This window comes from Labeo rohita, chromosome 4 (assembly GCF_022985175.1).
Source record: "Labeo rohita strain BAU-BD-2019 chromosome 4, IGBB_LRoh.1.0, whole genome shotgun sequence".
NCBI lineage: Eukaryota > Metazoa > Chordata > Actinopteri > Cypriniformes > Cyprinidae > Labeo > Labeo rohita.
This window is the reverse complement of record NC_066872.1, coordinates 45,946,845-45,961,126: the sequence shown is the minus strand read 5'-3', so window position 1 is coordinate 45,961,126 and position 14,282 is coordinate 45,946,845. Positions and strand designations below refer to the sequence as shown.

General features: G+C 35.4%; 2 protein-coding genes across 2 annotated transcripts in view; one reads left to right on the top strand and one right to left on the bottom strand.

Moving 5' to 3' along the window:
* The window catches only part of LOC127164071 (metalloproteinase inhibitor 3), a 12,954-nt gene extending 416 nt beyond the window's left edge, over positions 1-12,538 (top strand). Inside the window, exons 2-5 of the mRNA XM_051107727.1 lie at positions 8,025-8,107; positions 8,268-8,379; positions 9,787-9,908; positions 11,581-12,538. Of these exons, the coding sequence (XP_050963684.1) occupies positions 8,025-8,107; positions 8,268-8,379; positions 9,787-9,908; positions 11,581-11,778 (515 nt within the window). The 3' untranslated portion in view covers positions 11,779-12,538. The remainder of the gene's footprint in view (positions 1-8,024; positions 8,108-8,267; positions 8,380-9,786; positions 9,909-11,580) is intronic.
* Positions 1-14,282, bottom strand: part of syn3 (synapsin III) — a 53,043-nt gene that overhangs the window by 19,981 nt on the left and 18,780 nt on the right. The gene's annotated exons all lie outside the window — the stretch shown is intronic.

Here is a 14,282-nt window from a genome sequence, read left to right as displayed (position 1 = left end):
GTGCGTCACTGCGCGCTTCCACTCAAACGCGAGAAGCGAAAAGTTCGCTGGTACCCGAGCGAAGAAAGAGTTCGCGGTATCCATGGCAACAAACGCGCAAGAACGCTAGAGGTGTTTTTCTCTTTTCACTCTGCTCCTTTTCTTCTGTCACAGAGGACAAATAAACACGAGACGTCGGCCGTCTTTAGACTAGACCTTCCGGTGATTCCTGCTAGTAACGGGGTAATGGTGAGATGGAGGGGTGTTTCTGAAGGCAGGTGTAGCGGTAGGTGAGTGATGGAGATGATGTGATGAGTTCGGGAGCACCGCAGTAATATATCTGAATCACAGCAGCACAACTGCTCTGGAAAATGGTAGAAACCAAACCATTAGGACAGTGCAGTGCTGCTCAAAGCGCAGTCTGTGAGTCTATTAGCTGAATAAAAAAGACTTTAATAAAAGAACTGTGATCTGTTCGCACTAGAAATAAAATATAATGGTAATGACAGCTGTATTTGCATCCAAACCAAGGAAGGATAAAGTTCTGTCTATTCTAAGCGCTGCTAGTCTACATAATTGCAGTACGCAGTATGTTACTTCCAAGAACGATACCTATAAATGTAACTATTATTATAACTATATTCGCATCTACACCAATGAACGATACTGTTTTCCGTATTATAAGTAAGTACTCCAATTATGTTGACAGAACTTCATTGCAGTGTGCACAAAATGTTTAAACATTGAAGTAACATTAGAGTAAAACATTAAAGTCAGATGGATTCTGATTGGCTGTCAATGTTTTTGTGTATCGTTGAAAGTGATTTCAGCGATATCGTTCCTTCCAAGAACAGTAAGTATATTTGCACCAACATCAACTAACGATAACGTTCTATTTATTCTAAGCGCGCTGCAGTTACATTTTATCAGCACAATTGCAATGTGCACTTGATTCTGATTGGCTGTCAATGTTTTTATCATTATATCGACGAAAGCGATTTCAGTGGAATCGTTACTTCCAGGAACGATAACTATATTTACATCCATGTCAACTGACGATAACGTTGCACTTATTGTAAGCGCGCTGCAGTTATGTTCCGTCAACATAATTGCAATGTGTGCTTAATTCTGATTTCTCTGTATTATTATCATATATTTGTAGTGTGGACTTTGTTATTCACTTGGAGTAATGATGCGTTCACGTTAGAACGATAACTACAATGATAATTAATTAGCATCCAAACCAACAGACGATAAAGTTTTGTTTATTATAAGCGTGCTGCAGTTACATTCTGCCAACATAATTGAAGTGTGTGCTTTAAAGCAGGATGGATTCTGATTGGCTGTTGATTTCAGTGGTATCGTTCCTTCCAAGAATGATAAGTATATTTGCATCGACATCAACTGACGATAACTGCGCTGCACTTACGTTTTATTAGCACAACTGCAATGCACACTTGATTCTGATTGGCTGTCAATGACGTCATCGTTAATCTGCTGGAATAAAAACACTCAAAAAGTGATTCCAACAATTTCGTTTCTCTGTATTGTTATCGTATAGTTGTAGTGTGGACTTCGTTATTCCCTTGGAGTAATGATGCGTTCACTTTAGAACGATAACTACAATGATAATTAATTAGCATCCAAACCAGCGGACGATAACATTTTATAATAAGCGCACATTGCAGTTACATCCTGTCAACATAATTGCAGTGCGCACTTTAAAGTTAGATGGATTCTGATTGGCTCTCAATGTTTTTATCGTGTATCATTGAAAGCAATTTCAGCGTAATTGTTATCGGAACTTATATATATTGTTATCGTATAGTTGTAATGTGGACGTTATTCCTTTGGAGTTACGATGTGTTCATGCAAGAACAATAACTACTTCTGCCAACATAATTGCAGTGTGTACTTTACAGCAGGATGGATTCTGATTGGCTGTTAATGTTATTATCGCTCTTTAGCTAGGAAAAAAACACTGAAAGTGATTCCAACAACACTGTTCCTCCCGAGAACAATAACTATAACAGCAGACGAAAACGTTTAGTTTCACAAGCATGTAAAGTTTTGTTTTTTTCCGCGTTAAATGCTGAAACTCTAAAAGCAGAAAGGATTCTGATTGGCCGTCAGCATTTTTATCATTCATGAGCTGGAAAAAGTCATTCCTTCAATGACATCATTCTTCTGTGTCGTTATTGTTAAAATTAGCATGGGCGTCACTGTTCTTATAGAATTAGAGTGAGTTGTAGTCCAGTTATGAATAGACTTTTATAAAACTGCATGATTATAAACAATGAAAGTGAAAGCATTTCAAGATTTGATAAGATCTGGCTGCTGGGTGGTCCTGAAAACACTTATTGACTTTCGTAATACACATTCCTGGTCAAATTCTTGTGTAATCATTCATCAGTTTTCTGCATCTCCGAAACGACTTTCCTTTTCAGTCGGCGTCATTAATCAGCCGTCAATCAGCTCCCACACGTTATCTGAGCGATGGCGTTGACGTTAGCGAGCGAGCGAACGCATTTAACGCCTCTCACGCCGGGTTTCCTCATCCGCCTCATCCACAGCTACACCCGCAAACTCCCGTTTCAAGGTCCCGCTCGTGAGCCGCCGAGCGTGGAAACCCGAGCCGGAGCGTCTGGTTAAGAGGCCACGTATGACTTGCATACTGATGATGTGTTTGTGGATAAACTAGATATTGAGATGTCCCATAAAATGTGACTTTGGCTTTGTGCTGGTATTCATGCTGTATGAAAGGCAAAGACTGCAGCTATTGTGAGCGTGTCTGAATCGCTGGCCGGGCGCCAGATTTCCTCCAGTACTACTTTGCTTTCTGCTGCCATGTGTAACATATTTCGAGGGGCATCAGATGGACCGATGGCTCCTGGGTAACAAAGAGCTGCAGAACATACGTTTCACGTCCATACGAGGCCAGACACGCCACTCATGTGCTCCTACATTCTGGATGCACTGAAATTATGATTTTTTTTTTTTTTTTACTGAAACTGACACGAAAGCTTTTATTTAGCCAAAAACTGACTCATGTAAATTTACCTAAAACTGTAAAATAACAATAAAAACTGTTCCTACTCAAATTTGTTATTGAAATATAAACATTTAAATGGCAGCTGTAATAAAAATCTGGTTAAGAAAAAACATAAAGAATATATGTGTAATTTATTGCATGTATTTATCAAAATATTTTTGTCCAAAAGCAAATTTCGTCCAAAACTGTAAATGTTTTAGAAAATTCTGTCACTATGTGCAATATATATATATATATATATATATAAAGGATTATATTATAATTTATAATATAATATAATTTATATTATTATGTCAGTTTTGGTTAAAAAAAAAAATATATATATATATATATATATATATATATTTTTTTTTTTTAACCAAAACTAACATTTAACATTTAAGCTATCATTTAGGCAAAAACTAATTTACATTTATTTATAAGTGTGAAACAACACAATAAAAATAGTTTCTACTCAAATTTAAAAATATATACCTTTAATTTGTGGATTTTTTGACAATATCTGGGGATAATTTGACAGTGTTTCTTTATTAAGTGAAAAAAGCATTATTTGTGGATTAATTTCACAATATTTGGGGATAATTTTGGCAAAATATTAAGTTAAGAAAAACTAAAATAAAAGCTGGGTTTAAACTGCACACAAGGCAGTTTGCAGATAATTTTGACAATATTTGTGGACGTTAAGTTTTTGAGTTAAAAAAGCATAAAATTCAGATAAATTTGGCAATATTTGTAGATAATTTTGCCTTTTTGAATATATGTTTATGTTTCTACTCCCACTGCTGAAATAGAAACCTTTAAACAGCAGCTGTAACAAAAACTAGTTTTCGTGAACAGCTTATTCCAGTATACATTAAATAATTTACACTAACAGGTTAAGTAAAAATATAACAAGTACGTAATACAGTGCATATATTTATCAAAGTGCTGCTTTCTAAAAAACAAGCTAATTTCAGCCAAGACTGAAAAATGATTTCGTTTGCCCAGTATTTTTGGTTGTGGATTCCTGCCGCTTTAAGCTGTGGGACGAGTCTGTCAGACGGCCGTACCTGTCCGGTGGGACGTCTGGAGGGGGGCGGACGGCTCGTTTCTTTCATTTAACTTCAAAGCGTCGGGGCGGAAGATGACTCATGTGTTTAAGCACCTCGCGCTCTGTAATCAGCTCACGGGAGATGAATCACTAATGCGCAAATGTGCTCCTTCAATCACGCGGACGACACGCGAAAACTGTGAAAAAGCGTCACGGCTTCAGCGGCAGACCCACATACCGCGTCCGCACATTAAACATGCGCTTCCAGCTCCATTATAGCTGTCGCAGAGCAATTTTCTGCCAATATGGCCTCTGCTGGGCTCCAGAATGAGTTTAGCAGCGCCGATCCCGCATGTAGCCCCAGTTGGCAGCGCTTTTGAAGGCAATTGAAACGCTCTATTCACTCTGGAGCGCCGCACTAAAGGCCTTTCAAGCTCCAGATTAGTGTTTTGCCCTACACTTTGGCCCCTGGAGTTTAATATCCCGCCAGCGGAGGTCTGGTTCCCATCTGACGTGGCGATGGGGTGAGGAGCGCTGGGTGGCCCCGAGTGCCACATCACACAAACTCAAACATACATGAACGATCGTGGCGCGCTTCGCTCACCGCTCCCGTTTCTGGGCCTTGACCTAATCTGGTGTTCCTGCTCAAAGAATTGCTTGTAAATCTCTCATTATGCCATATTATCACCAAATACTGGATTCAGTCTTTCTCTCCACTTGTTTTATTTCGTTCAGCACCGGTTGTGTGTTTCTTTTTGGAGCTGATTGATCAGAAGCCTCTTTGATCTGAGCTCATGCTCCTCAGTTTTTGAGTAAAAAAAGCATTATATGCTGATTACTTTGACAACATTTGTGGATCATTTTGGCAATGTTACATTTTTGAGTGATTTTTTTGTGGATAATTTCACCAGTAATCATTTTCTGAGTGAAAAAAAACATTATTTGTAGATCATTTTGGCAAAATATTCAGTTTTTGAGTAGAAAAGGCATTACTGGTGGATATTTTGGCAAAACAATAAACTTTTGAGTGAAAAAAAAAACATTATTTGTAGATCATTTTGGCAAAATAGTTGGTTTTTGAGTGGATAAAGCACTATTTATAAATAATTTAGCCAATATTCAGTTTTTGACTATATTTATGGATAATTACGGCAAAATATTTACTTTTGGAGTGAAAAAAGTATTATTTGTGGAAGAAATGTAATATTTTGCCAAAATTATTCACAAATATTGTCAAAATAATCCACAAACAATACTCTTTCCATGCAAAAATGGAATATTTTGCCAAAATTATCCACCAATATTGTCAAAATAATCCAAATAATAATTTTTAACTTTGCCAAAATTAGGGTGAAAAAAAAACATTATTTGTGGATCATTTAGAAAATATTCGTGGATTATTTGGCAATATTTGTGGAATTTTTTGCAAAATATTTAGTTGTTTTTTTTGGTGAAAAAAAAAGTTTTTTAGTGATTTTTTTTTTAAGTGAAAAAAAAAAAACATTATTTTCAGATAATTTTAACATTATTTATGGATAATTTTGGCCATAAAAATGCTGATCATTTTGTCAGTACTCACTGAAAAATGAATATACAACTGAATATACAAAAGAATTACTAATCCTGTAAAAAAAAAAAAAAAGTAAAGAAAATAAGTTAATACAATGATTTGATCTGAGATTTTGGTAATAATATAGCATAATGAGAGACATTTTATGTAAGCTGGTAATTTTTAACTGGGTACATCATTTTTTACAAGTGTAACAAGGTGGGAAATAAATAATAATAAAAATAATAATAAAGTTTTTGTGAAGTTGTTATGCCCTGTGTGAGCGGTCAGGAAGTTTTAGTCCAATGTGATTTTGAGCAAAATAAGAAAGCAGAGATTTCAGTGTGCAGAATTAGATCTAATCAATGCGACGAGCGATTCCTGAGCGCGTTTGTCAGGTCTGGAGTGATTCACTCTCTGCAGAGGAGGATTTTTGCGCGTTAACCCATTTACCTCTCAGATCGGCCACCTACTTTCTGAAATGTAAGTCAATCTCAGTGCGCTTGATGAATATGCATGAGTCACAGCGGGCGGCTCTGGGCTTTCATCTATGATTCACAGGGCTTATGGGGGGTTACGCTCTTAAATATAGCCGCGAGGGGCGGACGGACGGACGGCGCGGGCCAGACGCAGGGTACAGTAACTCTGGCGGTCAGGTGGACTGAGTTTGGAATTGGGTTACATAAACATTCAGATCAGCGAGGTCGACGAGGCAGCCGAGAGTTCCAGAAAACCGGCTCGCAGCCAATCGGAGCGCAGCTCCACTCGCTGAAGTTCAATGACACGACCTTTGAACTCCAGAGCCGACCTCAGGGTCGAGCCTATTAGCAACTGAGAAAGCGTGAGGTTTCTGCTGAAGACGTCAGTGTTGTGTAATAGTGCATCACACGCACATTCACTACAGCATTCACAGTGGAAAAAGGTTTGGTCCGTTAGTTAACATTAGTTAATGCGTTACCTAACAATGAGCAACACATTCACTCCTCTAACGATTCGTCTGTTTTTGAGTCTTGTGTGTGCGAATAAGTGCGAGCGAATGTCAGATCAGCAGGAATGAACTTTTCCTCGGCTCTGAGGAATGTGAGCCTCACACAATTCCGGGAAGGAAATTCCAGGAGAGGAAGATAAGCAGCATTCCAGCAGCGTTTCTGCGTCGGAGCAGGTGATCCGTTTGTAAATGAGGCGTCTCGCGCTCGTTTGGCTGGATCGGGTTACCGATGGGAAGAGCTGCGAGGGATTATGGGAGAGAGGCCGCTCGTATTGACATGGCCTCATTCTGCTGCGTCTCTGAGGAAGCAGTCTAGTTCCTCACGACACGAGCTTCTGTCCAAACACAGGATCTGTCACACACACTTAGGCATCATTTCTAATCATAACTATAATTTATTTTACCTGAAGCACTTAAAAAGCTAAAATAGCTAAAACTAAAATACCGACATACAGTGCTGTTGCGCTACGGGCGTCCCGAGTTCAAATCCCGGCTCGAGGACCTTTTACAATCCCACCTTCTATGTTTCTCTCAGTTCTGATCTGTCCTATCCTAATAAATGCAAAAATGTCAAAAAAAAAAAAAATATATATATATATATATATATATATAGATATAGATATAGATATAGATATATATAGATACATATTTTTTAAAAAGTGTGAAAATATAAATAATATATTCATTTAATATTTTATTTAAAATATGCTAAAATAAATAAAACATGATATTAATTTAATATATAAAAATTATATATTTAAATTCAGAAGAGACATTTAAAATATATGGACAATTTAAAAAAAAGAACAATATTTTTATTTGAAATTAATTCTAATGATTATATTATATACTATATTATACCTTTTACATTTTTTTTCACTTGTTGCCAATATGGTCACACATAAATATTGTGTGATTACATTCGTAAATTAATTTAAATTATTTTTAATCAATAAAAAGCACATTAATAATGCATTTCTCCACTTCTGAGCAGCTTGGATGTTTTATTTCACTTGTTGCAATACATTCTGGGATATTATATCTGTGCAGTCTGACAATATTTGTGTAAAATTTTGGCCAAATATTTAGTTTTTGAATGAAAAAGAAAAACCCAAAAACATTATTTTCAGATAATTTTAACATTGTTTGTGTATATTTTGGCAATACTTGGTTTCTGAGTGAAAAAAAGCAATAATTGTGGATAATTTTGGCCAAGTATTAAGATTTTGAGTAAAAAAAAAAAAAAAAGCTTTAATTGCATATAATTTTGGAAATATTTGGATAATTTTGGCAAAATATTTATTGTTTTTGAATGAAAAAACCCCCCAACATTTTCAGATAATCTTAGCATTATTTGTGGATAATTTTGGCAATAAAGAAAAACTTTGTGGGATATTAACCAGCAGGTCTGTGTGTTTGTTCGCAGTGATCAGAGCTAAAGTGGTGGGCAAGAAACTGCTAGGCGACGGCCCGTTTGGAACCCTGCGCTACACCGTCAAACAGATGAAGGTCAGTCCATCAGTACGATCTTCAGCATGAGCTCACGTTTAATGAACGTTTGCGAAAGCGCTTCTCTATATCAGGCTGAATCTCCGTCCGTAGACTAAACACTTCCTGCACAGCCGCACATCCCATGATTCCTCAAGTGTGTGTGTTTTGTCTGCTGCAGATGTACAAGGGCTTCGACAAGATCCAGCACGTGCAGTACGTCTACACGCACGACTCCGAGAGCATGTGCGGGGTCAAGTTCGACATCAACAAATACCAGTACCTGATCACAGGTGAGAAACGCTACCTTCATCATCATCATCATCAAACGCAGCCTTTCAGACACTGTTTACTCAAGATGACCAACAGCAGTGAATCATGGGAGAAACAGCCGCCCGCTCTCTCTGTTTCCTGTCACACACTGCTGCTCATTAACAGACCGTTAATATTCAACTACCATTACAGTCTTCAACAGCAACTAAAAATTATAATATAGAATATAATACATAAATACATAACGATGCATACTATATATATAGAATTCACTGACATCAAATTAAATGATGAGACATAAAATTGCTGAATTATGTAAAATTTCCCAGATTTATGTGTTAAAAAATAAAGATGTATAAAATATATATTATAATACAGATAAATTATAATTTTATAATTTATATTTAATTTTGTGTTATGTTATATAAATAATATACATTTGTAAATACAGATATTTTATATATTTAAATAAAATATTTTAATATATTTTATATAAAATATATATAAATTTTTCTATAATGTTTGTATGTTTAAATTCAGAAAATACAATTCATGAATAATGTAATATTTAAAAAAATACAATAAATATTAAAAAAGGGAATTTTGTAAATCATCCATAGTTTTTCTTAAATATTTATAATATATAAATAAAGGAAGGAAGGAAAGGACGTGACGTGTGGCCAAGTGTGGTAACTGAATAATATATAAAAATAACTATGCATAATTAAACAAACAAACAAAATAAAAAAATAAATTGTAAGTAACTTTTGGTAAAAAAGTGTGAGCAAAGTGACTAAACAAAATTATATATAAAATATTTTAAAATGTATAAAATATATATTTTATTATATATATTTAAATTTATAAATTATGTAAATTATTTATGTTTAATAATATATGTTATGTCATATAAATAATAAATAACACACTTATAAATATAGATATTTCAAATATTTAAATAAATTTTTTATATATATTTTATAAAAAAAAATATATATATATATATATACACACACATTTTTATATAATGTCTGTATATTTAAATTCAGAAAATACAATTCATGAATAGTGTAAATTTTAAAAAATACAATAAATATTAAAAAAGAGAATTTTGTAAATCATCCATAGTTTTTGTTCTATATATATATATATATATATATATATATATACACTGAAAGTGAAGCATAATGAGCCGTTTGTCCGTCAGCACGGGGTGTTTTATCTGTGCGGCGGCGACTGAGATCATGTGAAGCGCGAGCAGCATCAGAGCGAAGCGTGTGACGTGCACCTGTTCCGCTGGAGCTCATAAGCCACAAACGGTTAAATATAGAGCGCTGCGGCTAATCTAACCACGGTCAACCTCCGTGACCTACACAGACGGTCCTGATGAAGGGAAGTGTGTGATTTGTTGTGTGTGATGTGCGCAGGTCGTGTTCACGAGGGGAAGCTGTACACGGGTCTGTGTAACTTCAACGAGCGATGGGAGCGTCTGTCTCTGGCTCAGAAGAAGGGCATCAACCATCGCTATCAGCTGGGTTGTAACTGCAGGGTGAGTGCAGCTATTCTCATCGTCTGACGCGCTCGCTAGCTATGCTCACAATGAGCAGCTGCCGTCCCATAATCCCCGGCGCAGCGGCGGCACGTCCGCGGCTCACATCAAGAGCGCGGGGCCGGACCCGAACCAGATGTTTGGCAGCCGGACTCGCTCGGTCTGGACTCAGATCTGAGACGCGGACTGACTGATGCGCAGATGTGCTGAGGAATCATGGGTAATGGGCACGCGCTCGTTACAGACGCCTCTGTCATTAGCGTTAGATCACTAAACATGAGTTAAAGCTCTGTTTGTATTATGTCAGAAATCCAGAAAAAAAAAATATTTTTGTAAAAAAAGAATTATTGTAAACATTTTAATAAATTATTGTTAAAAGTTGTTACAATTTATTTTAACCATTAAACATGGATTCCAGACAAATTAAATGGATTTCATAGGGCCCTAAAAATTAAATTTCTGAACAGTTTTTAATTGTTGATAAATTGTTATAAAGTTTCAGAATTTAAATTTAAAATTTAAATAGAAAAGAATAAATTTGGGAAAAAATAAACAGAATTTAGGGAAAAATAAAACGGATTTCAAAGGGCCCTAAAATGACATTTCTGTACAGTTTTTAATAAACAATTTCAATTAATTAGAAATGTGATAAAATTATATTATATTAGCCATTAAAACAGAATTTAAAAAAAGAAAGAAAAAAAGCCAAATCCTAAAAAATTTAAATAGGAAAAAAAAAAAAATTTGGGAAAAAATATAATCCATTTTATTTTTAAATAGCCCTAAAATGTAATTATTATCAAAGGTTTAAGAAATGATTGTTAAACTGTGTACATTTCATAACTGCAATTAATTAGACATGCCTTTTGATTATTAAAAATTAATTTGACCACTAATAATGGCCTCCAGAAAATATATGTTTTCGATAAATTGTTACGTTTCATGATTGCAACCAACTATATGTGCTTTTTAATGATTAAGATTTAATTTAACCATTAAAACGAAGGCAAGAAAATTTTAAACTGAAAAAATGGAACAAAAAATGTACGAATAAAATAAAATGAATTTCATAGGACCCTTAAAATATATTTTTTGATCAACATTTAATAAAAAAACTGTTCAGTTTTCACGATCGCAATTAATTAGACATGCTTTTTGTTCATTACAGTTGAATTTAACCTTTGATAATGGACTCCAGAAAAGAGAGTAAACAATAAAAGAAATTTCATAGGGCTCTAAAAATATATATTTTAATAAAGTTTCATGATTTAAATGAGTAATGCATGCTTTTCAGTTACTAAGCATTAAAACGGAATTTGGGAATATTAAAACAGGACTGATTCTATAGAGCCTGACACGCATGCAGATGTTCATGTAGCAATCAGAAATCAAACCGAACGCTTTCAGTCTTTCACCATTAATAGATCTATTTTAGATCTAATGTTCGAAAGAAAAAGCCTGCACATCTAAGCACATAACGAGGGCGTCTGCATAAAGGCTTCAGGACGCTCATGACGGCAGACGCTCTCGGGAGTGAAAGAGCGTTGGGCTCTGCATTCATCAAACACCTGGATTCATAAAGCACAGCAGCATGAGGCGCCTCTCGTCGCGTCTGACGACAGCAGCCCGTTTGCACGAGGAGTAAACGCTCGTCTGTCTTGTGTGTTCGCAGATCAAGCCGTGCCACTACCTGCCCTGCTTCGTCACGTCCAAGAACGAGTGCCTGTGGACGGACATGCTGTCGTACTTCGGCTACCCCGGCTATCAGTCGCGGAACTACGCCTGCATCCAGCAGAAGGAGGGCTACTGCAGCTGGTACCGGGGCATGAGCACCCGCGACAAGCTCACCATCAACACCACCGACCCCTGAACGGCGTCGGCGCGCTCACAACCGGGCCTTAAACCGCTGGTACGTCAACGTCATCCAACCCCGAGCGCACGGAGCCGTCCTCATTAACCAGATTAAATATGAAGTAATTTATGAACGCAATAAACCTTCTCTTTTATAGTGATGTACTGCTTTTAAAACTTCATCCGTATCCATACCTGCTATTATTGTATATGTGCGTGTGCCAGATTTATACTGTTCGATATGTATTTATGATCGTGCCGAATCGCTCAGCTCGTTCCGGCACGAACGCAGAGAAACGATTCTTTTCCTTCTTGCTGTTTATGATATAAGCTATCAAATTGTGATTTAGTATTTTTTTATTACTTTAAAGCGAAGATTATAAACAGTAGATCACCTCTTTTCTACATCTAGAACATGTTTGTAATGGGAAAGTCAGATTGGGAGGTACGAATACGAATCAGACACGACGAGCGCGCGTCGGTGTTGGAGTGTGTAACGATTTCTGCCACTAAACTCCTGTTGATTTCTGCTCCATTCCTGCGCTGGAGTCTCGGCCTCCAGCTCCTGTTTTTATAACATGTAAATATTCTGTCTGTAACACAAACATCCTGATCAGATCAGACCCGTCTGACTCTCACTCAAGAGACTGAACGCGCGTGTGTGTGTGTGAGTGTGTGTGTGTGCGCGTGTGTGAGACAGATGACCATTTTTCAATCGATTCGATTCGATTTTTAATTTCTCTGTTTTATATTTTTATAATAAACTTTGTGAAAACGGCTCTGTGACTCTCTTGTCATCATTACAATGGGAAAAATAAGCATTTGCTGAAAATGCCGAAAATTGCTCACCAATGGATGTGAATGGGTGCCGTCAAAACAGTTGATAAAAACATCACAATAATCCACACCACTCCAGTCCATCAGTTCACATCTTGAGAAGCCAAAAGCTGAAACAAAAATCTACAAATCTACAAAAAAAACTGAGACTTTCCTGCAAGGATGACGCATGGTATGATTTCTGCTAAAAATCCCACATATATTCAAATCAATTCTAGTGGCCTGCTCCAAATCTAGGCCATCTGCATGCGCAATATAGGCTATACTCTTAAAATATTATACATTTAATTGCAACAATTTAATTCTCAAAACATTTTGACTTTATTCTTGTAGTATTTTGACTTTACTCTTGAAATATTTAGACTTTACACTCGAAATGTTTAGACTTTACTCTCAAAGTATTTTGACTTTACTCTCAAAGTATTTTGACTTTACACTCGAAATGTTTAGACTTTACTCTCAAAGTATTTTGACTTTACTCTTGAAATATTTAGACTTTACTCTCAAAGTATTTTGACTTCACTCTTGAAGTATTTTGACTTTACTCTCAAAGTATTTTGACTTTACTCTCGAAGTATTTAGACTTTACTCTTGAAATATTTTGACTTTACTCTCAAAGTATTTTGACTTTACTCTCAAAGTATTTTGACTTTACTCTCAAAGTATTTTGACTTTACTCTTGAAATATTTAGACTTTACACTCAAAATGTTTAGACTTTACTCTGGTCATATTTTGACTTTACTCCCGTCGTATTTTGACTTTACTTTTGTAGTATTTCAACTTTACTCTCAAAGTATTTTGACTTTACTCTCGAAGTATTTAGACTTTACACTCGAAATGTTTAGACTTTACTCTCAAAGTATTTTGACTTTACTCTTGAAATATTTAGACTTTACTCTCAAAATATTTTGACTTTACTCTCAAAGTATTTTGACTTTACTCTTGAAATATTTAGACTTTACTCTCAAAGTATTTTTTAGATTTTACTCTCAAAGTATTGACTTTGAAGTACTCTCAAAGTATTTTGACTTTACTCTCAAAGTATTTCAACTTTACTCTTGAAATCAAAATGTTTAGACTTTACTCTGGTCATATTTTGACTTTACTCTGGACTTTACTTTTGTAGTATTTCAACTTTACTCTCAAAGTATTTTGACTTTACTTTTGTAGTATTTCAACTTTACTCTCAAAGTTACTTTCGTAGTATTTTGACTTTACTCTTGAAATATTTAGAAAAATTTTAGACTTTACTCTCAAAGTATTTTGTTTTGAAATATTTACTTTACTATTTTGACTTTACTCTCAAAGTATTTTGACTTTACTCTTGAAATATTTAGACTTTACGCTCGAAATGTTTAGACTTTACACTCGAAATGTTTTAGACTTTACTCTCAAAGTATTTTGACTTTACTCTCGAAGTATTTCGACTTTACTCTTGAAATATTTAGACTTTACGCTCGAAATGTTTAGACTTTACTCTCAAAGTATTTTGACTTTACTCTTGAAATATTTAGACTTTACTCTCAAAGTATTTTGACTTCACTCTTGAAATATTTAGACTTTACTCTCAAAGTATTTTGACTTTACTCTCGAAGTATTTTGACTTCACTCTTTATTTCGACTTTACTCTTGAAATATTTAGACTTTACGCTCGAAATGTTTAGACTTTACTCTCAAAGTATTTT